Source organism: Gymnoscopelus microlampas (genome assembly GCF_963454915.1).
Source record: "Gymnoscopelus microlampas genome assembly, chromosome: 21".
Classification (NCBI taxonomy): domain Eukaryota; kingdom Metazoa; phylum Chordata; class Actinopteri; order Myctophiformes; family Myctophidae; genus Gymnoscopelus; species Gymnoscopelus microlampas.
Genome location: NC_139958.1, coordinates 704,701 through 727,694, shown reverse-complemented (window position 1 = coordinate 727,694; position 22,994 = coordinate 704,701). Strand labels below are relative to the sequence as shown.

Sequence of the window (22,994 nt, the reverse complement as noted above, 5' to 3'; positions counted from 1 at the left end):
CACCTCAAAGAACTCCTCACCCCAAAACCTGCCACCCGAAGCCTCCGCTCCAACAACACCAACCTTCTTGTTGTCCCTGACACCAACCTCTGCACCATGGGCGACCGGGCCTTCTGCCACACAGCCCCATGTCTGTGGAATGCCCTCCCAGACCACCTGAGAGCGCCACAGTCCACTGATGCTTTTAAAAATGGACTGAAAACCTACCTTTTAAAAAAAGCATTTTTCTAATTTTTCATGGACTTCGATTGTTTTTCGTATGAGTTTTAAATTCTAAATGTTGGCCCTTTTAGTTTAGCCTGGTTGGGTCTATTGTAATTGTTTCGTTGCCTATGCTGCTTTTATGCTCTGCTTTTAATCTGTAGCACTCTGAGATTTGTGAGAATGTAAAGTGCGTTATAAATAAAATGTATTATTATTATTAAGTATTTGAAAGAGACAGTGCAACTGTGTACTCTTGTGATCTCTCACCCAGTTCTTCTCTTCTTCCTGTTGAGGCTGTTCTCTCAGTCGAGGCTCTTCTCCATGTGTGGGCTGTTGCTGCTGAGGCAACAGTTCCTCGGCTAGCTGATTTTCCTTATCCTCTCCCTGTGTGGACTGTTCCTTATCCTCTCCCTGTGTGGACTGTTCCTTATCCACTCCCTGTGTGGACTGTTCCTTATCCACTCCCTGTGTGGACTGTTCCTTATCCTCTCCCTGGGTGGACTGTTCCTTATCCACTCCCTGTGTGGACTGTTCCTTATCCACTCCCTGTGTGGACTGTTCCTTATCCACTCCCTGTGTGGACTGTTCCTTATCCTCTCCCTGTGTGGACTGTTCCTTATCCACTCCCTGTGTGGACTGTTCCTTATCCACTCCCTGTGTGGACTGTTCCTTATCCTCTCCCTGTGTGGACTGTTCCTTATCCACTCCCTGTGTGGACTGTTCCTTATCCACTCCCTGTGTGGACTGTTCCTTTTCCACTCCCTGTGTGGACTGTTCCTTATCCTCTCCCTGTGTGGACTGTTCCTTATCCTCTCCCTGTGTGGACTGTTCCTTATCCTCTCCCTGTGTGGACTGTTCCTTATCCACTCCCTGTGTGGACTGTTCCTTATCCTCTCCCTGTGTGGACTGTTCCTTATCCTCTCCCTGTGTGGACTGTTCCTTATCCTCTCCCTGTGTGGACTGTTCCTTATCCACTCCCTGTGTGGACTGTTCCTTATCCTCTCCCTGTGTGGACTGTTCCTTATCCTCTCCCTGTGTGGACTGTTCCTTATCCTCTCCCTGTGTGGACTGTTCCTTATCCTCTCCCTGTGTGGACTGTTCCTCATCCTCTCCCTGTGTGGACTGTTCCTTATCCTCTCCCTGTGTGGACTGTTCCTCATCCTCTCCCTGGCCCTCATTTATCAACGCAGCGTATAAACCGCCGTATATTTTTCCATATATTCGGCGTACACCAACGTCGAAGTCACATTTATCAACGCATCCTACACAGCTGATCCGAGCTTACACTTGGTCCCAGCGTTGATAAATGTCACGGCTGAAACGAGCGTCATTTAAATAACACGCCCCATAAATATTCTCAAAACGCCCCGATTTTACGACATGAAGACGAACCAGAATACGACCAAAGACATGAAAAGCCAATAAGAAACAGCCCCCCCCCCCCCCCCCCCCCCCCCGCTGGCCTCGCCGCACACGCACACGCACACGCCTCTCTCGCTCGCTCTCTCTCTCTCTCTCTCTCTCTCTCTCTCACACACACACACACACACACACACACACACACACACACACACACACACACACGCCCGTAGCGTATTGTCACGTAGGCTTGTAGCCTACATGAATGACATATTATGATACCAATCACATCGGCATGAATGGAATACTTTTGTAGATTAATGTATTTAACCCATACCGAGCAGTGCGCGTTCGAGTTACACTAAAATAAAGCCCTCATGTAGGCTATTCCCATTTCCCAGTGAGACTCGGACCGTCGGACGGGCGAGTCCCGTCCCGCTCCGCATTAATGAGAGATAGCCTGGAGAGAACATTAATGAATGAAGGCTGGTGTGTGTTGGACCATGGGTTAAATGTCTGATCTCCCGGTGGCCATGAAAATATAACAGCAGCGCCGCCTGTTAGACCGGTGCTCGCGCAGAAGAGTGCTCTCGCAGAAAGCGCCCGTATATTTTGAAAATAGCAGATCTACAAGCTCACAACGCGTTGCTGGCTTGTGAGCTTGTAGATCTGCTATTTTCAATACAGACAGATCTACAATCTTATCTGAATGACTGTTAAAGCAGTTTGTTTAAATTACTTTATAAAATGTTATATTTTCACAGGGATTATTTATTAGTGTAGATATACAGATGTATGAGTGGATTAGGTGTCCAATGCCTCTCAGACAGTCAAACAATGCTGCTCCGCAGGTCTAGGATGGAATAAACGGGTGCAGCCAACGTCAACAACTGGTCCCGACCAGACGTGAGATCTCAGCGTACCGTAGGATAAAGCCCACGTCAGGATATATTGATAAATACCGAAAATTGCGGTGATCTCGCCGTACGCCCATTATTTGGTCTACACCGCGTTGATAAATGAGGGCCTCTCCCTGTGTGGACTGTTCCTTATCCTCTCCCTGTGTGGACTGTTCCTTATCCACTCCCTGTGTGGACTGTTCCTTATCCTCTCCCTGTGTGGACTGTTCCTTATCCTCTCCCTGTGTGGACTGTTCCTTATCCTCTCCCTGTGTGGACTGTTCCTTATCCTCTCCCTGTGTGGGCTGTGTCTGCTGTGGCAGAAGTTCCTCTGCTAGCTGATTTTCCTCACCCTGTAGAGGCTGGAGAAGTTCCTCTAGGTCTCTTGCACTGCTTCTGAAGAGCGTGTGCTTGGGGACCTTGAACAGAGCAGCTAAGAACGCAAGGACAGGCGCTGGCATCATTGTTTTCTCCCATGATGCCTTCAAGTCAGTACTGTCACAGAAGCTGTCTTGTAGACCAAAATCAATGTCTAGAAGCGCTTCTCTCAATTTGGTGCCTGCCTCTCTCATTATGTCCTGATTCTTCAGCTTGATGGCTAAGTCAGAAGCATTGATGTCAGATGAAAAGAAAATGTCAGATTCATACATCTTACTTTTAGGAGCTATTGTGACCTCCATAGTGATTGAGAATCAGCTGTTTCATATCACGGGTCTGGAAGGTACTTGGAAGCACCTCGCCTTCTTCCAACATGCTCAATGCAAACTCTACAATGTCACTCATAGTGCAACACTCGCCCTTTGCCAAAATATTGTCAATATATGGGAGAGCACGAGCGAAGAGCACATGCTTGATGTTGGCGATGGCCATTTTCTCTAGTGTGTTGGCTTTGATGCCACGTTCATATATTCGCATGTAGTTCTGTCGACAGAGATTATGGCTGCTGAGATGACTGATTTAACCGAGCTATCTTCATCGTCCTTCAGTCGGTCTGCAATTCGTAAGAAAACTACATCTTGGTTGTGCTTTGCAGCACAACCACAATTAGTTTCTTTGCACTATCATACTCGCAAATTCTGTATTTGTCACAACATTTCTTGTGTTTCACGTATCCACATATTCTATAGCTAATAGCTCTTCTATTTCAGTGGCACTAATTCAAATAATCCCGCTAATCAGGTAACACCACAGCTCAGGGCAGACGTGCACAATGACCATACTTAACGACTTGAACCCTTATATGGTTGGCCGGAGTCCCTCAGTTACTTTATAGATTTAAAATATCATTACAAAACATACATTAACAACTTCAGTCCTTTATAGACTTCGGCTGTTTGAAAATAGCAGATCTACAAGCTCACAATTAAAGGGTTAGGAGAGTCTTGAGTCTTGGGACTCAAGACTCAAATCCTGGAAATGGCAAATCAGCATGTGTCTGTCTCCCTGGGGTCTAGTGCTGTAATAGGGATACACTCCTGTGTTCTTGGCTGTTGCTGACAATAAGCCCACTTGTAGAGTGCATGAGCCAAATGCCTTTAATTAATGTGGTGGAATGACCCATCACGTTCATGTAATGTCAATGTACAAAGATCAGTGTGCTTGGATAGCATAGCTCTGTTGGAAGAGCTCTTGACTTCAGACCACAAGGTCATGGGATTGAATCTCAGTACAAGATCCTTGGCATCTGAGCAATCTGGCTCCTACGGGTCTACTATCTTTTTTCGCCTTTATCATAAAGGTTGCTGGACAATATATAGAGTGAGATGCATCATTTATTAAATAATATAAAGGTAATATCAAATACATTGTAGAAAATGAGAGAAATGACGCTTTATTAGCAAGACTGTCTTTTATTATAGCGGCATCGTGCCTCTCCTCAAACCAACAATGGCCATCATGGTAGACAAGGGTTTCCTTGTTGAGGACTGTGTGCCCTGTAAGGTGTACATACCTGCCTTCCTGTTCAAGAGAGCACAATTGTCTGCACTAGGGGTTAGGCTGAGAATCCATGTAGAACGCCTCATTCGAAGGAAGGAGCACAAAATATTTCATACAGTAATTCCTCTTTCACTCACAGGTAGCATCAATCAACTTTACACAGTAGCCTGCCTCTTGGTTAACTTTCAAAATGGACCCTTAGTCAAAGGCTGGGTAAAAGAGATGTGATCTCAAAACCACAGGGCTGGGCAATATTACCATGAAGCTGTTTGGCAAGAAGTTCATAACCTTAAAAAAAGCCAATGTTGTTTGTTCACTATTTGTGCAATCATGTGTACTTTTAAAAACATTGTTTAAAGATGGCTGATAAACATGTTGACATGTTTGTGACTCACTATATCATATGAACTTGACTGTTTGTTTTTGTAACTATGAAATGCAATGATAAACACATGTATTGCATAGACATTAAAGCTGCTTAAAATTGGTTCTAACCATAGCACTGTGCAGTTCATGTTATCCATAGATCCCACCACAGTTAGTACACTTTAAGTATACTCGGATCGAGTAGTAAACCTTTAGTATACTTTAGGTATATAGTATCATAGTTTAGAGAGAGAGTACTTTAAGTACACTTTAAGTATGTAAGTATACTCGGATCGAGTAGTAAACTTTAAGTATAGTCAGTGACCAAATTCTATACAAAAAGCCCAAGTTTAAATGTAACAGCACCAATGAAATGAGCAAACCATTATTAAAAAACAACCAGAACCAGAACTTTAACTGAAATTCTTCCATTGGGAGCCATAACGGTCAGAAGAGCTACAATCGCACTCAGTGTTTTAAGCTGAAATAAGAAAACAATGTTGAATTGAGAAACTCTTTCATTTAGATTAAGTACCATGGAGTAGAACAATGTAATGCATATATTTATCAATTTCCGCAGTATTGTGGCTTTTCAGTTACTGCTATGTTCGTAAACATGTCATCAAGGGCACAAACAACAGAAGCACACCATTCCATATCATATCCGTAATCAGCAATTGCCCAATAATATGCATGGCTCTCTTTCAATCTGTGTGTGGTCAACTCTGAGGTACTTGCATTCAATATAGCTTTGTGCATTTGGGCATTTCATTTCAACTAACCCAAATGATGGTCTCTCAAGTGGGTCATAGACCAGCCCATCAGGTGAGGCCCAAGCCACGGTGCATCACATCTCCTTAAGTTAATGTTTTTTCTGGGTTGCACCCGTGTCTCCAGATCGGACTCGCTTCATGAGTGTGCTTTGACGTGTTCCTCGGATGATCCTCTCAGCCAGGTTTCTGCTGAACTCTGCCCTCTTAACGTGGCTTACCTCTCTAAATGTTGAAGCCGTCACCCTCTCTTTCCTGAGCGAATGCCACTCAGGCATCTTGTTACCTCTTCAATCTTGTGTGACTGAGACACGGTCACAGACAGAGATCTCATGTACACTCTGTTGGATCTAGCTGGTATCCCTCTAAAGGCATTTCCTCATGGTTGATGACACAACCCTCTGACGTAGGAGGTGGCTGCTGATATGAAAGGATGCTACCAGCCTGTACTTTACCAAAGATGGAGTCTACTAGTGGTTTAATGATATGATATGTGCAGATTAGTGGAGTGGAGCCTGGTTTGAAGCCAGCATAGGCAGGAGTAGGGTCAAGCTCACCGCTGTAGGCTCTGTATAGCGTAGACCTGGAATAACAAATAAGTGATAAATTGCCATTTTTGTAACACAGTGTAGTGCAGTGTGCACGTTTACACCAATCCAATCCACTATATTTATAAAGCACATTTAAAACAACAGCCTTGAACCAAGGTGCTGTACACTCAGTAACAAAAATATATACTAAGAGCAACACTATACACAATAAACATCTCAGGATCCCAGAACCAGAGAGGAGTCACAGGGCTGTGCTGGGTCTGAACACCATGACCTCTGTTTTGCTTTCATTAAAATGTAGACGCAGCCAGAAATAAGTCTGGCAGTGAAAGAGTTAATAAGAAGTCGTTCGACATCAATGAACCGCACGAGAAAAGAGGGAATGATCTACATGGAAATGGTTTAGATTAAGAGCTTTGGTCAAGAGTCAGTATGGTGAGTGGTTATACATTATTATTTAAAACATAATGGATATCCACTGGGGATTAATGTCTCTTATTAGTGGTTAATCAAATGATTGATATATAAAATAAATATTTTTTTAGTTTTACAAAAAATTATCAAAAAATGATAATCAGTACTTGCGGGCTTGTGGAGCTCCATGTGTGTGACCTCCTGACCTCCTAGACTCCTCTCCTCCATGTCTTTGGGCCTCCTCTACTGTTCCTGTGTCTGGATTACACACACACACACACACACACACACACACACACACACACACACACACACACACACACACACACACACACACACACACACACACACACCATAATTACCTGGAGAGTAATTGAGTTTCAGGTCACAATCAACTGAAGTTGCAACTGAACACATGCACGCACACACACACACACACACACACACACACACACACACACACACACACACACACACACACACGGTTCTACTCAACATTTCTGGTAAACATATAACAGAGGACAAAGGTGAAAAAGGTCAGCAGGGCACCCCAGGGAGTTGAACCCCGTCCCGCTAAAGCAGGAGTACCATACTACCAGCACCTTTTGCTTTTTTTTTTGGCTTTTTTTTAATGCTTTATTATTTGGTTAGCTGACGTCACGACCTAAATCCAACCAAAAAAACAACGTTAACGGACGTCGTGTGCCAGCTGGGTGTGAGTAATGGGGTTGAGTGCTTTGTCCACCACTGAGTATGCACCAGGGTTTAGTTTGTTGTTGCGTTGCAGCGTCTGCTGTGGTTGCTCAGTCCGCCTCTTGAGCGGAATGCTCTGTTGCAGTTTGTGCAGGTGAGCTGCTTCCTCTCCGCCTACAATAATGTTCAACAGTAAGTTGAATGTTCATTTAGAGTCTAAATGAACATTCAAGCCTCTGAGTGATAAATGTCTACATGTTAGACATTTATCACTCAGACTTGCATCGTTACACACAGAATTAAATACATTTCATTTAAAGTGATACTGTGTACATAGGACCTAACCTAAACCTAAACCTAACCTTAGTGGGGGAACATAGAACCCGGGAACATAGGGATAACCCCGTGTACATTCATCTTAGTCGTTTCGGAAAGCTTGCAATACAAGTATGGATTTAACCCATTTTGGGCGTGAACCCCTATTTGTAACTGTACCTTTCAGGTCGGGAACCCCTTTTGGGGTTCTTGTTGCTATGTACAGTATATAGCAAAATACATTTGTTGTAATTTTTTAATAGATATTTAGAAGGCGTTCTTAGAATCGGCCTCGGATCTAAATGGGTTAAAGTGTGTGGAGGCTGCTTTTTTCGTTCGTTTTTTTGTGACACCCCTGTAGCTTTTTCTTATTACAGTTTGTGTCTATACGGAACTGTTGCAGAAAAAGGAATTGCAGGGTCTTGCCGCCTGAGATTATTTTGGAATGCAAAAACAAGTCTTTATTAACTGAAAACTAGATGAATACAGTGCTGGTACATTTCCCGTGCCCAAGTCATATTTACACAAGCATCTAGACATTCACAAATAGAAATAGAAAAAACAAAAACAAAAACTTAATATGACCTTAATTCCAAATACAATGTGAAGCAATGTTGATGCCATGATATATTGACCACATTAACCCTATATATTTAGTTGACTGGCGATTCTTGATAATAAAACAAAATCCTATTTTTTTTGGTTGCCAATGCGCGACCCCAAGGGCACCTTGCAGCATCGCCCCTTTGGGTCACGACCCATAGTTTGATAACCGCTGCTCTGAACTGAACATCTTTGACGAAAATAGCCAATTCACAAGGTCACCACGTTGTGATGCATTGTGAACTTCCAGATCTGCTATTTCTGCCAAATGTTTGCCCCGGAATAGGGATGCAAGGTTGCATGTGGTTAAGTTCTGTCCACATCTAGAATGATAACTATGAAGATAACTATAAATAAAATGATGTGAACATACACAATGATGAACAATACCATTCTATAAACATCCTGAACATGAGTGACGTTGAGCGCAACATCATGTCAATTGTTGATTGACTGCCAAGTGTGTTTTTATCATTCATTAAAATCGCTCAAAGTGATGCCAATGATATTGTATTTGAGAGTGTACATATGGATCCAAAATTGACCTATGCGAATTAACAGCGGTGAACAGTTGAAAAGTATTTTACCCACCTCTGCAGATGTATCCTTCCTCAACATGAGAGACACACAGCTGAATGAGGTTCGACCCTGGGGCTTCTTCCCGACGATAGTCCACGAGTCTGTCATCTCGTCGTACCGCTCAATGGGACATTGACTCCTACATGAAGAGAGACAAAAAGCCATGAGAGGAATGTCTGGTGTGTACAAGTAGCCAACCTTTCCCAGATTTTCATGAAACGTCAACCTACGTGATGCTCCTGCTTGACCCTCCTAGTGCGAAGATCTTTGCATCCACCACAACCACGCTAGGAAAGGCGCGCAGCTTTGTCATGGCTTCACATGGCATCCACTTGTTGGTGTTTGGGGTATAGTAGCACACCATAGATGAGGACCCTTGATCGCTCTCATCTCCATAAGGCTGTAGAACGCCACCTGTAGATTCACAGGAATTAACGGGGATGGCAACTGTTATTGGCCTCTGTGTCATGTGCCCAAACTACAGTCAATCTGAAGTGAGTCTATCATGGAACTAAGAGTCATCAACATTGAGAACAGTTATGATACCTATAACGTAGATCCGTCCATTGAGCACAGAGGCAGCTGCTGAATCAGTAGTACGAAGGAACTGACGAGCGGTTTCTGTCCATACAGACGTTTGAGGGTTGTACTTGAACATCTGGGGCCCACCTGTGATAGAACCATACCCCATAACAGAGACACCAAGGGACCAGGAGGACACATGACAAACTGTTATTCATTGTCAGTGGGAGAAGGATTAATACATCATGACAAATGCTTTGGACATTTTCAGTGAAACCTGTTCCATACCAACAGCATAGATCAGCCCATCTAGTGCGACCACAGCCGAGCCGTCCCAACGGTCTGGCAGACCGACAGAGTCCATGAGCTGCCAGGTGTTGGTGTCGGGGTCGTAGCGATCCACTGACTTCCACTTGTCCAACTGGCCCCTAAAGCCCCCCACTGCAAATATAGAGCCGTTCAGCATTACCAGACCTATGGACCATGTGGGTTATGCAAGGACAAAAATAAACTGATTAGAACTGATGACCGTGGCTTCTCCTTAGGCAACAACCCATAGTGGTTATTCCAAAAAGTTACATTGAATACTGTAGTTTGACAGTCTTACCAAAGTCCCAGCGTGCCTCATTCATGGGAGCCATCTTCAACCATGAGTCACATGAAGTGTCATACCGCCACATGTCTCTACTGATTGAAGCATCAATCAATTTTCCTCCAGCCAAATACAATGTACAGCCTATGGCGAGAGAAGATTTCAAATGAGTTATGACTTTGGTTTCTGCAGGTTGTCTGCAAGTTTAATGAAGCCTTTTAAGACCATTATGAATGCAATTTAAGACTTAAATGTTTCATGTCAATTCTGTTAAACACATTAAAAAGTATGATGATACTAGAAAAAGTGCTCCTCGGAGGACAGGTAGGTTATTGTGGGCCAGCAATGTTTGGAATTCGCCAATCAGGATGGAATATGAAAAATCGGACGGAACCGTCTTGATCACTTGACTATAGAGATAATATGTACCGATTTGCATGAAGTTTGGACAAAATGTGCAGGGGTTTTGCAAAATGTGGCCTCCTGGTGGCGCTATGAAAGGAAGATGTGAAAAGTACAGGGAAAAGGTTTTTCCTTGGCCTCTAGGGAGTGCACATATACATTTTTACACAGATCGGTGCAGTTATAGGTAGAAATACAAATCGGCCAGTTATAGCGCCACCATGAGGCTGATTTAAAAAGATTCAAGGGGCATTTCTTCCTCGGCCTAGTGGGAACGTGTATTCATGATTTGAGGCTGAAAGACCCATTTAGTTTAATGACTATCAGAGATACTGTGTACCGATTTGTGAGATTTTTGGACAAAATCTGTAGGAGTACTATAAAAAAAAAATATTTTGCTCAAATTGGGCCGCCTGGTGGCGCTATAAAATGCCCATGTGAAAAATGTGGGGCAGAGGTTCTGCTCTGTTATCCAGGGAGTGTGTGTGCACAGTTTCACTGCGATCAAGCCAACGGTGCCGGAGAATAGCTGTACACAGACAGAATGACACACACATGGACGGACGGACAGACTGACGGAAGGATGGACGGACAGGCCTTTTGGCCTGTCGGAGAGACAATGAAGGAAAATTAGAGACCTAGATTATCTTTGGGCTATTCAGGTTGAGTGGTTACAGTGTGCTGTTACAGTATGATCACCCCCCCCCCCCAACACATGTAAAAGCAAGACTGAAGTTAATGTGAAGTTAAAGTTCTTCATAATCCAATGCATTTCAAGACATCATATTTCAGGAGTTTTGAAGGACCGGCAGAAGAAAAAAAACATTCAGAGCTCAAGATAAATTCAACTTTCCTTCTATGTGATAGTGATGGTTCTTGTAAGAAATCTAAAACACGAAACTCATAAGCTGCTAGTTGGGCTACATACATCTACCTTACATCCAGTATTGAATGACAATACTGATAAGTTTAGCAACGATAGCTCACCTAACTGATTATTAACTGATTACTCCCAAGTTGAATACCGCAACTTTAAAAAGTGGTTACAGTTTGAATAGCTTCATAAATAAACCATCACAACAATACACTTCAACAATTTAATTAGCCGTTTCAGTGTAATATTGCTACAGTTCAATTCAGGGGCAAAACAGAGTATGATCCATCAAATATCTGAAGATGATTGACTTCTACTCCAGTTGATCTGAAGGTACTTCTCACCTGAAGCCACCAGACCAGGACTCCATACAGCAAACGGCAGACACCCCAGAGTCTGCCACTGATCGGTTATGGGATCAAGGGTCTGAATGCTGTAACATGGCTTCTCACCTTCCCCTGATCCCCCCAACATCAGGATCACTTCACGTGAGTCTGTACAGAAGAATAGAAGACAAACACAGTAATCAGAGTAATGTGTGAGCATGTGGAACAATATGATTGTAAAAATGAACAGTCACAGATTTACTCAAGGTGTGTATACCATGTATAACACTTGAAACCTATAGTTAACTAAAAGTATGTATTAAAGTGCAACATTCTAAATCAAAGCTCGAATTGTAAAACACATATAATGATGCAATAATGATTATGATGCTCAAACAGCAAACTAAACTCTTTTTATTTCAATGCATGTTTTTTACATTTGAATAATTTGTCTCTGAACTGGAATCAGAAGTAGATTTAGGATGTTTTCCTGCATCAGTTACAACGTGCATGGCAGGGTACCTGTGAGTGTGGACCTGCGTGGTCCGTGGTCCTTGACCTTGATGTGACGCTCCATGTAATGACAGCAGGCCTCTTGAACAGCTGCGACACCCATCAGGTTTGATGCTGCTAGCAGGGCCTTCACCAAATCAACAAAATTATAAAATAAAAAGTATGAAACCGATTTAATATATGGTCTGTTTTGGCCGTACACAATTCATTTTGATAATTAGATTTAATGTTCAATAAAATATAATAAAAATCAATAATCACAATTATTGTATGACAATTAATCGTCAACTACAAGTTCATGATCGGGACTGCCATAGTCATAAAGTCAATGAAGAAAATGGACAGTGGACACAATGAATGAGGTTTATGACGAGAATACATTACCTGCACATTTTCAGTGGAGATGATCACCTGTGTCACTTTATAGAAAAATAATGACTATTTGTTGTAAGATTTAGTAATTTATAGGGCTTAACCCATTAAGACCTGGAACGCATCTGTGTCACTTTAGATTTCTTTGGCTATTCAAAAATGGCAGATATACAAGCTCACGATATGCACAAATACATCAATAAAAACACAATAAAAACATTGAGGAAGAATCACCACAAAGTCCATTCAATTCAGACCTTTATTTATTCATTACCTAATTGACATTGAGGTTTCCTCTCCTTTACAGTGTGGTCGAGATACAATTTAAATTCACACAAATTAATATGAAATGTGAAAGGGAGGGAGGGAGGGAGAACTTGTGAAATCAATGAAAATCACAATAGTAACACATTTTGGGAAATATCATTTATCCATGTTTAAAAAAGGAGTTAAAGGTAGGGTAAGTGATATTTTTTGGTTAAAACAGAAAGTATTTTGTTAAAAGGTTAAAGCACTACATTCTGATAGCATTCATTGCTATAGAGTGTTTGTTCAGTAACAGGAGTCTCCCCGTCTCTCCAGCTCTTTAATAAACAGAAAATACATTTTTCGGTAGGTGTCAAAATCTCAGCCAATCAGGAGAAAGTACCCATTTTTAAGCTTAATTTGTATAGTGTTCCAGTTCCAATTTTGCCTGCTCATTTCTTAGTGTCATCACTTCCAATTTCACTTGTTTAATCTGTATCCTGATTGAGTTCTCTATCGTGATTGGATAAATTTGGAAATGAAACTGAAACGAAAATGCATTTTCTGTTTAATAAAGAGCTGGAGAGACAAGGAGACTCCTTTTACTGAACAAACACTCTATAGCAATGAGTACTATCAGAATATAGAGCTATTTAACACTTATTTTAACCAAAGAAAATCACTTACCCTACCTTTAAACATTTTTTTTATGAATGGGAAACTCCCCCCTGTCAGGTGACAAGAAGGTCAGTTGGCTCTCATGCATTGAAGGAGACATGAGCTCGGCCCTGGCCTCCCTAGGTTGGCAGAGGGAGTGTAGCGCCAAGGATTACATAGACAATTGGCACTGGGTGTAAAAAATGGGGTTACAAAATTGATAAATAAAAAAATGAAATAAAAAAAAAGAGAGGGATTTACATTATAAATGTATTATTATTCATTAAGAGAACGATCCACATTCTAAATGTATTCTGTGAGAGGAATGTACTGTACATGTTACATTATGATTGGACGGGTTGTGAGCTCATTGATTGGCTATTTTTCCTGTACTAAAACATGTTTACTATAGTTAATACAACCGAGTGTGTGTGTGTGTGTGTGTGTGTGTGTGTGTGTGTGTGTGTTACTTTGTAGATTTTTTTTGTATGATTACAAAACATACATTAACCACTTCAACCCTGTATACATTTCGGCCATTTGAAAATAGCAGATCTACGAGCTCACCATCTTTTCTACATTAGAACACTTGTGAAACGAGACATTCTGCATAATGGGTACTTTTTACTTTTGGTACTTTAAGTACACTTTGATACCAATACTTTTGTACTTTTACTCAAGCAAATTTTGAATTCCGGACTTTTTACTTGTAACAGAGTATTTCTACATGGCAGCATTGATACTTTTACTTAAGTAAAAAATGGGACTTATTTTTCCACCACTCTCTCAGCTAAGTGTGTGTGTGTGCGTGTGTGTGTGTGTGTGTGTGTGTGTGTGTGTGTGTGTGTGTGTGTGTGTGTGTGTGTGTGTGTGTGTGTGTGTGTGTGTGTGTGTTACATGTGTGATTCAGTGTGTGTGTGTGTGTGTGTGTGTGTGTGTGTGTGTGTGTGTGTGTGTGTTACATGTGTGATTCAGTGTGTGTGTGGTTGTCTAGTATCAGTTTGTAGGGTTTCTTCCTCTCTCTCTCCTCGACCACAGAGTTGCCCATCTCCACATCCTTGGACCTGAGCTCGTGGCGGGACAGGAACTCCACGATGCCGGCCCCGATGGAGTCGCCCAGCACGTTGGTGGTGGTCCTCAGGCGGTCCCTAAAACACACACAGGAACACTTTATATGAACCCAGCATGTTGGTGGTGGTCCTCAGGCGGTCCCTAAAACACACATAGGAACACTTTTCATTTAGTCAGCCTGTGGACATGTTTCCCATTGTAGCCGAACCGGGAACAGTACTGGGAGCGGACATAGGAGGGTTTTCCTGGTTGAATGGGAAACATGGACACAGGCTGACTAAATAAGAGATTTAAACGGGTAGTTTTGTCCCCGACCTAAAATGTATGGTAACGGACCATACCTTAAACATCTGTACAGTTTGGAATCTACCATTCGTTTTTGAATACGATGTGGCTAAAAGGGTAAACAGCGGACCCTTTGATGTAGATAAAAGGGTAAACAGCGGACCCTTTGATGTAGATAAAAGGGTAAACAGCGGACCCTTTGATGTGGCTAAAAGGGTAAACAGCGGACCCTTTGATGTAGATAAAAGGGTAAACAGCGGACCCTTTGATGTAGATAAAAGGGTAAACAGCGGACCCTTTGATGTAGATAAGAGGGTAAACAGCGGACCCTTTGATGTAGATAAAAGGGTAAACAGCGGACCCTTTGATGTAGATAAAAGGGTAAACAGCGGACCCTTTGATGTAGATAAAAGGGTAAACAGCGGACCCTTTGATGTAGATAAAAGGGTAAACAGCGGACCCTTTGATGTAGATAAAAGGGTAAACAGCGGACCCTTTGATGTAGATAAGAGGGTAAACAGCGGACCCTTTGATGTAGATAAAAGGGTAAACAGCGGACCCTTTGATGTAGATAAAAGGGTAAACAGCGGACCCTTTGATGTAGATAAAAGGGTAAACAGCGGACCCTTTGATGTAGATAAAAGGGTAAACAGCGGACCCTTTGATGTGGCTAAAAGGGTAAACAGCGGACCCTTTGATGTAGATAAAAGGGTAAACAGCGGACCCTTTGATGTAGATAAAAGGGTAAACAGCGGACCCTTTGATGTAGATAAAAGGGTAAACAGCGGACCCTTTGATGTGGCTAAAAGGGTAAACAGCGGACCCTTTGATGTAGATAAAAGGGTAAACAGCGGACCCTTTGATGTAGATAAAAGGGTAAACAGCGGACCCTTTGATGTAGATAAAAGGGTAAACAGCGGACCCTTTGATGTAGATAAAAGGGTAAACAGCGGACCCTTTGATGTAGATAAAAGGGTAAACAGCGGACCCTTTGCGGCCGTTCTACCGATTCCGGGAGACCTCGCAGTGGAACCTCATCTCGGTGCTGTATAGCGGAGTGAGAGGTTCTTAATGGAGCTAACCTGGAAGATGGGTCCCTCCCTCCACACACTTTCTCCCTCTCCCCCCCCCCCTCCCTTTCTCCTCCCCCCCTCCCCCCTCTTCTCTCCCTCCCCCTCCCTCTCCGGGAGAATCTAATGGAAATGATTAAAAACTAATTATGTTGCAACAATATGCAACAGAAGAAGAAGAAGAAGAAGAAGAAGTGTGATGTGGAGCAGAGCTCTGGGGACGATGATGAAGAAACCTCTTATCTCCATATTATAACCTTTATAATAAAGTGTGTCATTACAGAAACCGCTTATCTCCATTTTATAACCTTTGTAATAAAGTGTGTCATTACAGAAACCTCTTATCTCCATATTATAACCTTTATAATAAAGTGTGTCACTACAGAAACCTCTTATCTCCATATTATAACCTTTATAATAAAGTGTGTCACTACAGAAACCTCTTATCTCCACATAAAGTAAAGCCTCTGTGTCGGGTAGCTCAGTCTGTGGAGCAATCACACGGCTGGGGTGGTAAGTACTGGGAGCTGATGGTAGGTGTTGTAAGTACTAGGAGCTGATGGTAGGTGTTGTAAGTACTGGGAGCTGATGGTAGGTGTTGTAAGTACTGGGAGCTGATGGTAGGTGTTGTAAGTACTAGGAGCTGATGGTAGGTGTTGTAAGTACTGGGAGCTGATGGTAGGTGTGGTAAGTACTGGGAGCTGATGGTAGGTGTGGTAAGTACTAGGAGCTGATGGTAGGTGTTGTAAGTACTGGGAGCTGATGGTGGGTGTTGTAAGTACTAGGAGCTGATGGTAGGTGTTGTAAGTACTAGGAGCTGATGGTAGGTGTTGTAAGTACTAGGAGCTGATGGTAGGTGTTGTAAGTACTGGGAGCTGATGGTAGGTGTGGTAAGTACTGGGAGCTGATGGTAGGTGTTGTAAGTACAGGGAGCTGATGGTAGGTGTTGTAAGTACTGGGAGCTGATGGTAGGTGTTGTAAGTACTGGGAGCTGATGGTAGGTGTTGTAAGTACTGGGAGCTGATGGTAGGTGTTGTAAGTACTGGGAGCTGATGGTAGGTGTTGTAAGTACTGGGAGCTGATGGTAGGTGTTGTAAGTACTGGGAGCTGATGGTAGGTGTTGTAAGTACTGAAAGCTGATGGTAGGTGTTGTAAGTACTAGGAGCTGATGGTAGGTGTTGTAAGTACTAGGAGCTGATGGTAGGTGTTGTTGTAAGTACTGGGAGCTGATGGTAGGTGTGGTGCTCCTCATTAGTGGTCTAGTAGTGCATTGCGTAATGGGATAGTCGCCCGCGTTCTGGCTGATACAGACAATAAGCCTCTCTGACCTACTTACCTAACCCTAGCCCGACAGAGACCACAATACAGGAACCAATCAGAATGCTTGAAGCATACAGGAAGAGTTACTCACAGGAACCAATCAGAATGCTTGAAGCATACAGGAGGAGTTACTCACAGGAACCAATCGACTGCGATGATGAGAGTGATGTCATCGGTGGGAAGGCCGACAGACGTCAGGACGATCACCATGGTAACCAGACCGGCCTGCGGGATGCCTGCTGCGCCGATGCTAGCAGCTGTAGCGGTTATACTACAAACACACATAGACACCCATTATACAATGTACACACACATTATACAATACACACACACTTGTAGATACCCATTATACAATACACACACACACACACACACACACACACACACACACACACACACACACACACACACACACACACACACACACACACACACACACACACACACACACACACACACACACACACAACCATTATACAATGTACACACCAATTATACAATACAATACACGCACACACACACACACACACACACACACACACACACACATTATACAATACAATACACACACACACACACACACACACACACACACACACACACACACACACACACACATTATACAATAAGGGTGTCACGATACTCAATACGTACTGAAAATGTACCGTAAATGACGCTGGATTCAGTGTATCGAAATCAAAAGCCGTATCGCGATTCAAAGGTTAATAAAAAAATACTCCTGAACATGTGCACGTCCGGTTGAGCCTCTGTTATTGTTATTCTGTGCATCGCGCATGCAGAGGACAGGACAAACCCACACACACCACAGAGGAGTTTAGAGTTACAAACCCACACACACCACAGAGGAGTTTAGAGTTACAAACCCACACACACCACAGAGGAGTTTAGAGTTGACAGAAAGAAAGAGAGACAGCACTTTACATTTCACCATGGTGATGATGATACACAAACAGAAGAATTGTAAAACCCTCCCGCTTCCTTCAAAAGTCTGGCAATATTTTGGCTTCCCAGTGAATTATGAGGTCACCCGACGTGTTGTTGACAAAACTGCTACCGTTTGTTGATTATGCTCCACACGAGTACTGTATCCCAGCTCAGGCAACACGTCAAATATGGGAACGCATATTCACAGGCATCACAAAGACATAGATCTGGCCAGTAAAATGATGACACAGCCAACAATTCCAGGCTCTTACAGAGCCAAACTCCCACATCTTTCGACCTGCGCTCAACAAATAACGAGTGCAGTCGGGGTGTTAATAGCATTAGACATGTGACCCCTCATTGGTGGAGAACACTGGGTTCAATCATTTGATCAGCGTCCTGGAACCATGCTACCAAATGCCAAGCAGATCACATATGAGCACAAAGGTGTTGCCTGCCTTGTATCAGAAGGTGAAGGCACACATTACTGAAGGCCTGAGCCATGCAGAATGAGTTGCCTTAACAACAGATGGGTGGACCTCCAGAGCAACACATGTTACATCACCACACACTGCATTAACAACTCTTTCATTGCCACACTTATTTCAGACTGTGTCGTCCCAGTGCCACGAAAATGGTGCATTTTTCCTCCGTTTGATTGTTAACATTGAAGTGAATGGAGCAGCATTTTTTTGGATAGCGTTATCTCCTAGACCAAAAAAATATATATATATTAAAAAAATGAGTAAAAAAATATATATATATATTTTAAATAATTTCCGTTTTTCCGTCATTGGCCATGATAGCCATAGTACCATCGGACGGGAATTCCCGTTTTTGGCAGTCAAAGAATGACAATTAGGAGATGGAAAACCCAGTACTCCCCCTTGAAAACAGTCACCACTTTGCTGAGTTCTGAACAGCAACCCACTGTTTCTATGGTCCTTCCCCTCAAACACACAATCCTGACATCTATGAGACCCAGTGACACAGATTCACTGTGTGTGAGGGATATTAAATCTGCTATAGCAGGTAACTTTAAGGAGAGGTATTCAGACCCAACACTTCAACAGTTCCTGAATGAGAGCACTGCACTAGATCCTCGGTTCAAGTCTCTAAGTCCCACCTGGATGACTTCTCTCGGAAAGAGATCTTCAAAACTCTGGCTGAGAAAATGTAAAAGGTATGTTTTGTCTGTTTTGTGTGACCTTTGACCCAGGCCTCTGGAGAAGACCCCAGCCAGGCCCAGAGCCCTGCAGAAGGTTTAGGGCATACATGGGCTACTGGCGGCCCGGGGGCCACATGCGGCCCCCAGCTTCACTTAATGCGGCCCGCAGGTTAATATCAGAATAGTGATTATATTACTGATTTCAGCTGTTATGATTCTAAACAATGCAAACATGACCCGCTTTAATGACTTCACTCTATATTAGTAGCTTAATGACTAGTATTAACATTCTATATTTGTTATGTCCAATGTATTTGTATTTAAGTTCATAAAGTTAACATAAGTATAACTAAATGTATTTGAAATTAAATAAAAATGAAACTTTTCAGGATTCCAATTCAAAAATAGCAGAAAAAACTATCCTGATTCCAATTAAAAAATAGCCAAAATAGCAGATCTACAAGCTCAAGGGCAAAAATAGCCGATCTACAAGCTCAAAACGCGTCGCACTGCGACGCGTTTTGAGCTTGTAGATCGGCTATTTTTGCTACTTTTGTGTGACATTCTATAATGGCGAGGTACCTCATTCATTTACGAAAAAAAGTTAAAATACGGAGATAAGAGGTTTCTGCCCGACAGTATATACAATGTGTCCCTCTGGAGTGAATGTGTTAATATAGAGGTCCTCTACATCATTAAACAGACAGTATATACAATGTGTCCCTCTGGAGTGAGTGTGTTAATATAGAGGTCCTCTACATCATTAAACAGACAGTATATACAATGTGTTCCTCTGTAGTGAGTGTGTTAATATAGTGTTCCTCTACATCATTAAACAGACAGTATATACAATGTGTCCCTCTGGAGTGAGTGTGTAAATATAGTGTTCCTCTACATCATTAAACAGACAGTATATACAATGTGTCTCTGTAGTGAGTGTGTTAATATAGAGGTCCTCTACATCATTAAACAGACAGTATATACAATGTGTCCCTCTGGAGTGAGTGTGTAAATATAGTGTTCCTCTACATCATTAAACAGACAGTATATACAATGTGTCTCTGTAGTGAGTGTGTTAATGTAGAGGTCCTCTACATCATTAAACAGACAGTATATACAATGTGTCCCTCTGTAGTGAATGTGTTAATATAGAGGTCCTCTACATCATTAAACAGACAGTATATACAATGTGTCCCTCTGTAGTGAGTGTGTTAATATAGAGGTCCTCTACATCATTAAACAGACAGTATATACAATGTGTCCCTCTGGAGTGAGTGTGTAAATATAGAGGTCCTCTACATCATTAAACAGACAGTATATACAATGTGTCTCTGTAGTGAGTGTGTTAATATAGAGGTCCTCTACATCATTAAACAGACAGTATATACAATGTGTCCCTCTGGAGTGAATGTGTTAATATAGAGGTCCTCTACATCATTAAACAGACAGTATATACAATGTGTCCCTCTGTAGTGAGTGTGTTAATATAGAGGTCCTCTACATCATTAAACAGACAGTATATACAATGTGTCCCTCTGTAGTGAGTGTGTTAATATAGAGGTCCTCTACATCATTAAACAGACAGTATATACAATGTGTCCCTCTGTAGTGAGTGTGTTAATATAGAGGTCCTCTACATCATTAAACAGACAGTATATACAATGTGTCCCTCTGGAGTGAGTGTGTAAATATAGAGGTCCTCTACATCATTAAACAGACAGTATATACAATGTGTTCCTCTGTAGTGAGTGTGTTAATATAGAGGTCCTCTACATCATTAAACAGACAGTATATGTAATGTGTCTCTGTAGTGAGTGTGTTAATATAGAGGTCCTCTACAACATTAAACAGACAGTATATGTAATGTGTCTCTGTAGTGAGTGTGTTAATATAGAGGTCCTCTACATCATTAAACAGACAGTATATACAATGTGTCCCTCTGGAGTGAGTGTGTAAATATAGAGGTCCTCTACATCATTAAACAGACAGTATATACAATGTGTCTCTGTAGTGAGTGTGTTAATATAGAGGTCCTCTACATCATTAAACAGACAGTATATACAATGTGTCCCTCTGGAGTGAGTGTGTAAATATAGAGGTCCTCTACATCATTAAACAGACAGTATATGTAATGTGTTCCTCTGTAGTGAATGTGTTAATATAGAGGTCCTCTACATCATTAAACAGACAGTATATACAATGTGTCCCTCTGGAGTGAGTGTGTTAATATAGAGGTCCTCTACATCATTAAACAGATAGTATATGTAATGTGTCTCTGTAGTGAGTGTGTTAATATAGAGGTCCTCTACATCATTAAACAGACAGTATATGTAATGTGTTCCTCTGTAGTGAATGTGTTAATATAGAGGTCCTCTACATCATTAAACAGACAGTATATGTAATGTGTCTCTGTAGTGAGTGTGTAAATATAGAGGTCCTCTACATCATTAAACAGACAGTATATACAATGTGTCCCTCTGGAGTGAGTGTGTTAATATAGAGGTCCTCTACATCATTAAACAGATAGTATATGTAATGTGTCTCTGTAGTGAGTGTGTTAATATAGTGGCCCTCTACATCATTAAACAGACAGTATATACAATGTGTCTCTGTAGTGAGTGTGTTAATATAGAGGTCCTCTACATCATTAAACAGACATTATATGTAATGTGTCTCTGTAGTGAGTGTGTTAATATAGAGGTCCTCTACATCATTAAACAGACAGTTTATACAATGTGTCTCTGTAGTGAGTGTGTTAATATAGAGGTCCTCTACATCATTAAACAGACAGTATATACAATGTGTCTCTGTAGTGAGTGTGTTAATATAGAGGTCCTCTACATCATTAAACAGACAGTATATGTAATGTGTTCCTCTGTAGTGAATGTGTTAATATAGAGGTCCTCTACATCATTAAACAGACAGTATATACAATGTGTCTCTGTAGTGAGTGTGTTAATATAGTGGCCCTCTACATCATTAAACAGACAGTATATACAATGTGTCTCTGTAGTGAGTGTGTTAATATAGAGGTCCTCTACATCATTAAACAGACATTATATGTAATGTGTCTCTGTAGTGAGTGTGTTAATATAGAGGTCCTCTACATCATTAAACAGACAGTATATACAATGTGTCTCTGTAGTGAGTGTGTTAATATAGAGGTCCTCTACATCATTAAACAGACAGTATATACAATGTGTCTCTGTAGTGAGTGTGTTAATATAGAGGTCCTCTACATCATTAAACAGACAGTATATGTAATGTGTTCCTCTGTAGTGAATGTGTTAATATAGAGGTCCTCTACATCATTAAACAGACAGTATATACAATGTGTCCCTCTGGAGTGAGTGTGTTAATATAGAGGTCCTCTACATCATTAAACAGACAGTATATACCATGTGTCCCTCTGGAGTGAGTGTGTAAATATAGTGTTCCTCTACATCATTAAACAGACAGTATATACAATGTGTCCCTCTGGAGTGAGTGTGTAAATATAGTGGTCCTCTACATCATTAAACAGACAGTATATGTAATGTGTCTCTGTAGTGAGTGTGTAAATATAGAGGTCCTCTACATCATTAAACAGACAGTATATGTAATGTGTCTCTGTAGTGAGTGTGTTAATATAGAGGTCCTCTACATCATTAAACAGACAGTATATGTAATGTGTCTCTGTAGTGAGTGTGTTAATATAGAGGTCCTCTACATCATTAAACAGACAGTATATGTAATGTGTCTCTGTAGTGAGTGTGTAAATATAGTGGTCCTCTACATCATTAAACAGACAGTATATACAATGTGTCTCTGTAGTGAGTGTGTTAATATAGTGGTCCTCTACATCATCCAAGTTGCCCACCCCTGGTTTAGAGACTGCATCTGGAGCCCCCCTCCCCCCCAGCAAAGAAAACAGCACTCAGTGAACTGTTTGGCAATTTCT

The 22,994-nt window shown here is 41.8% G+C and overlaps 1 protein-coding gene across 1 annotated transcript in view; it reads right to left on the bottom strand.

Moving 5' to 3' along the window:
- Positions 1–14,153: 14,153 nt before the first annotated feature.
- LOC311037319 (excitatory amino acid transporter 1-like) overlaps positions 14,154–22,994 on the bottom strand; it is a gene marked incomplete at both ends in the record, with an annotated part of 45,077 nt that continues 36,236 nt past the window's right edge. Inside the window, 2 exon segments of the mRNA XM_084046447.1 lie at positions 14,154–14,343; positions 17,078–17,212. Coding sequence (XP_083902573.1) covers positions 14,154–14,343; positions 17,078–17,212 — 325 coding nt within the window.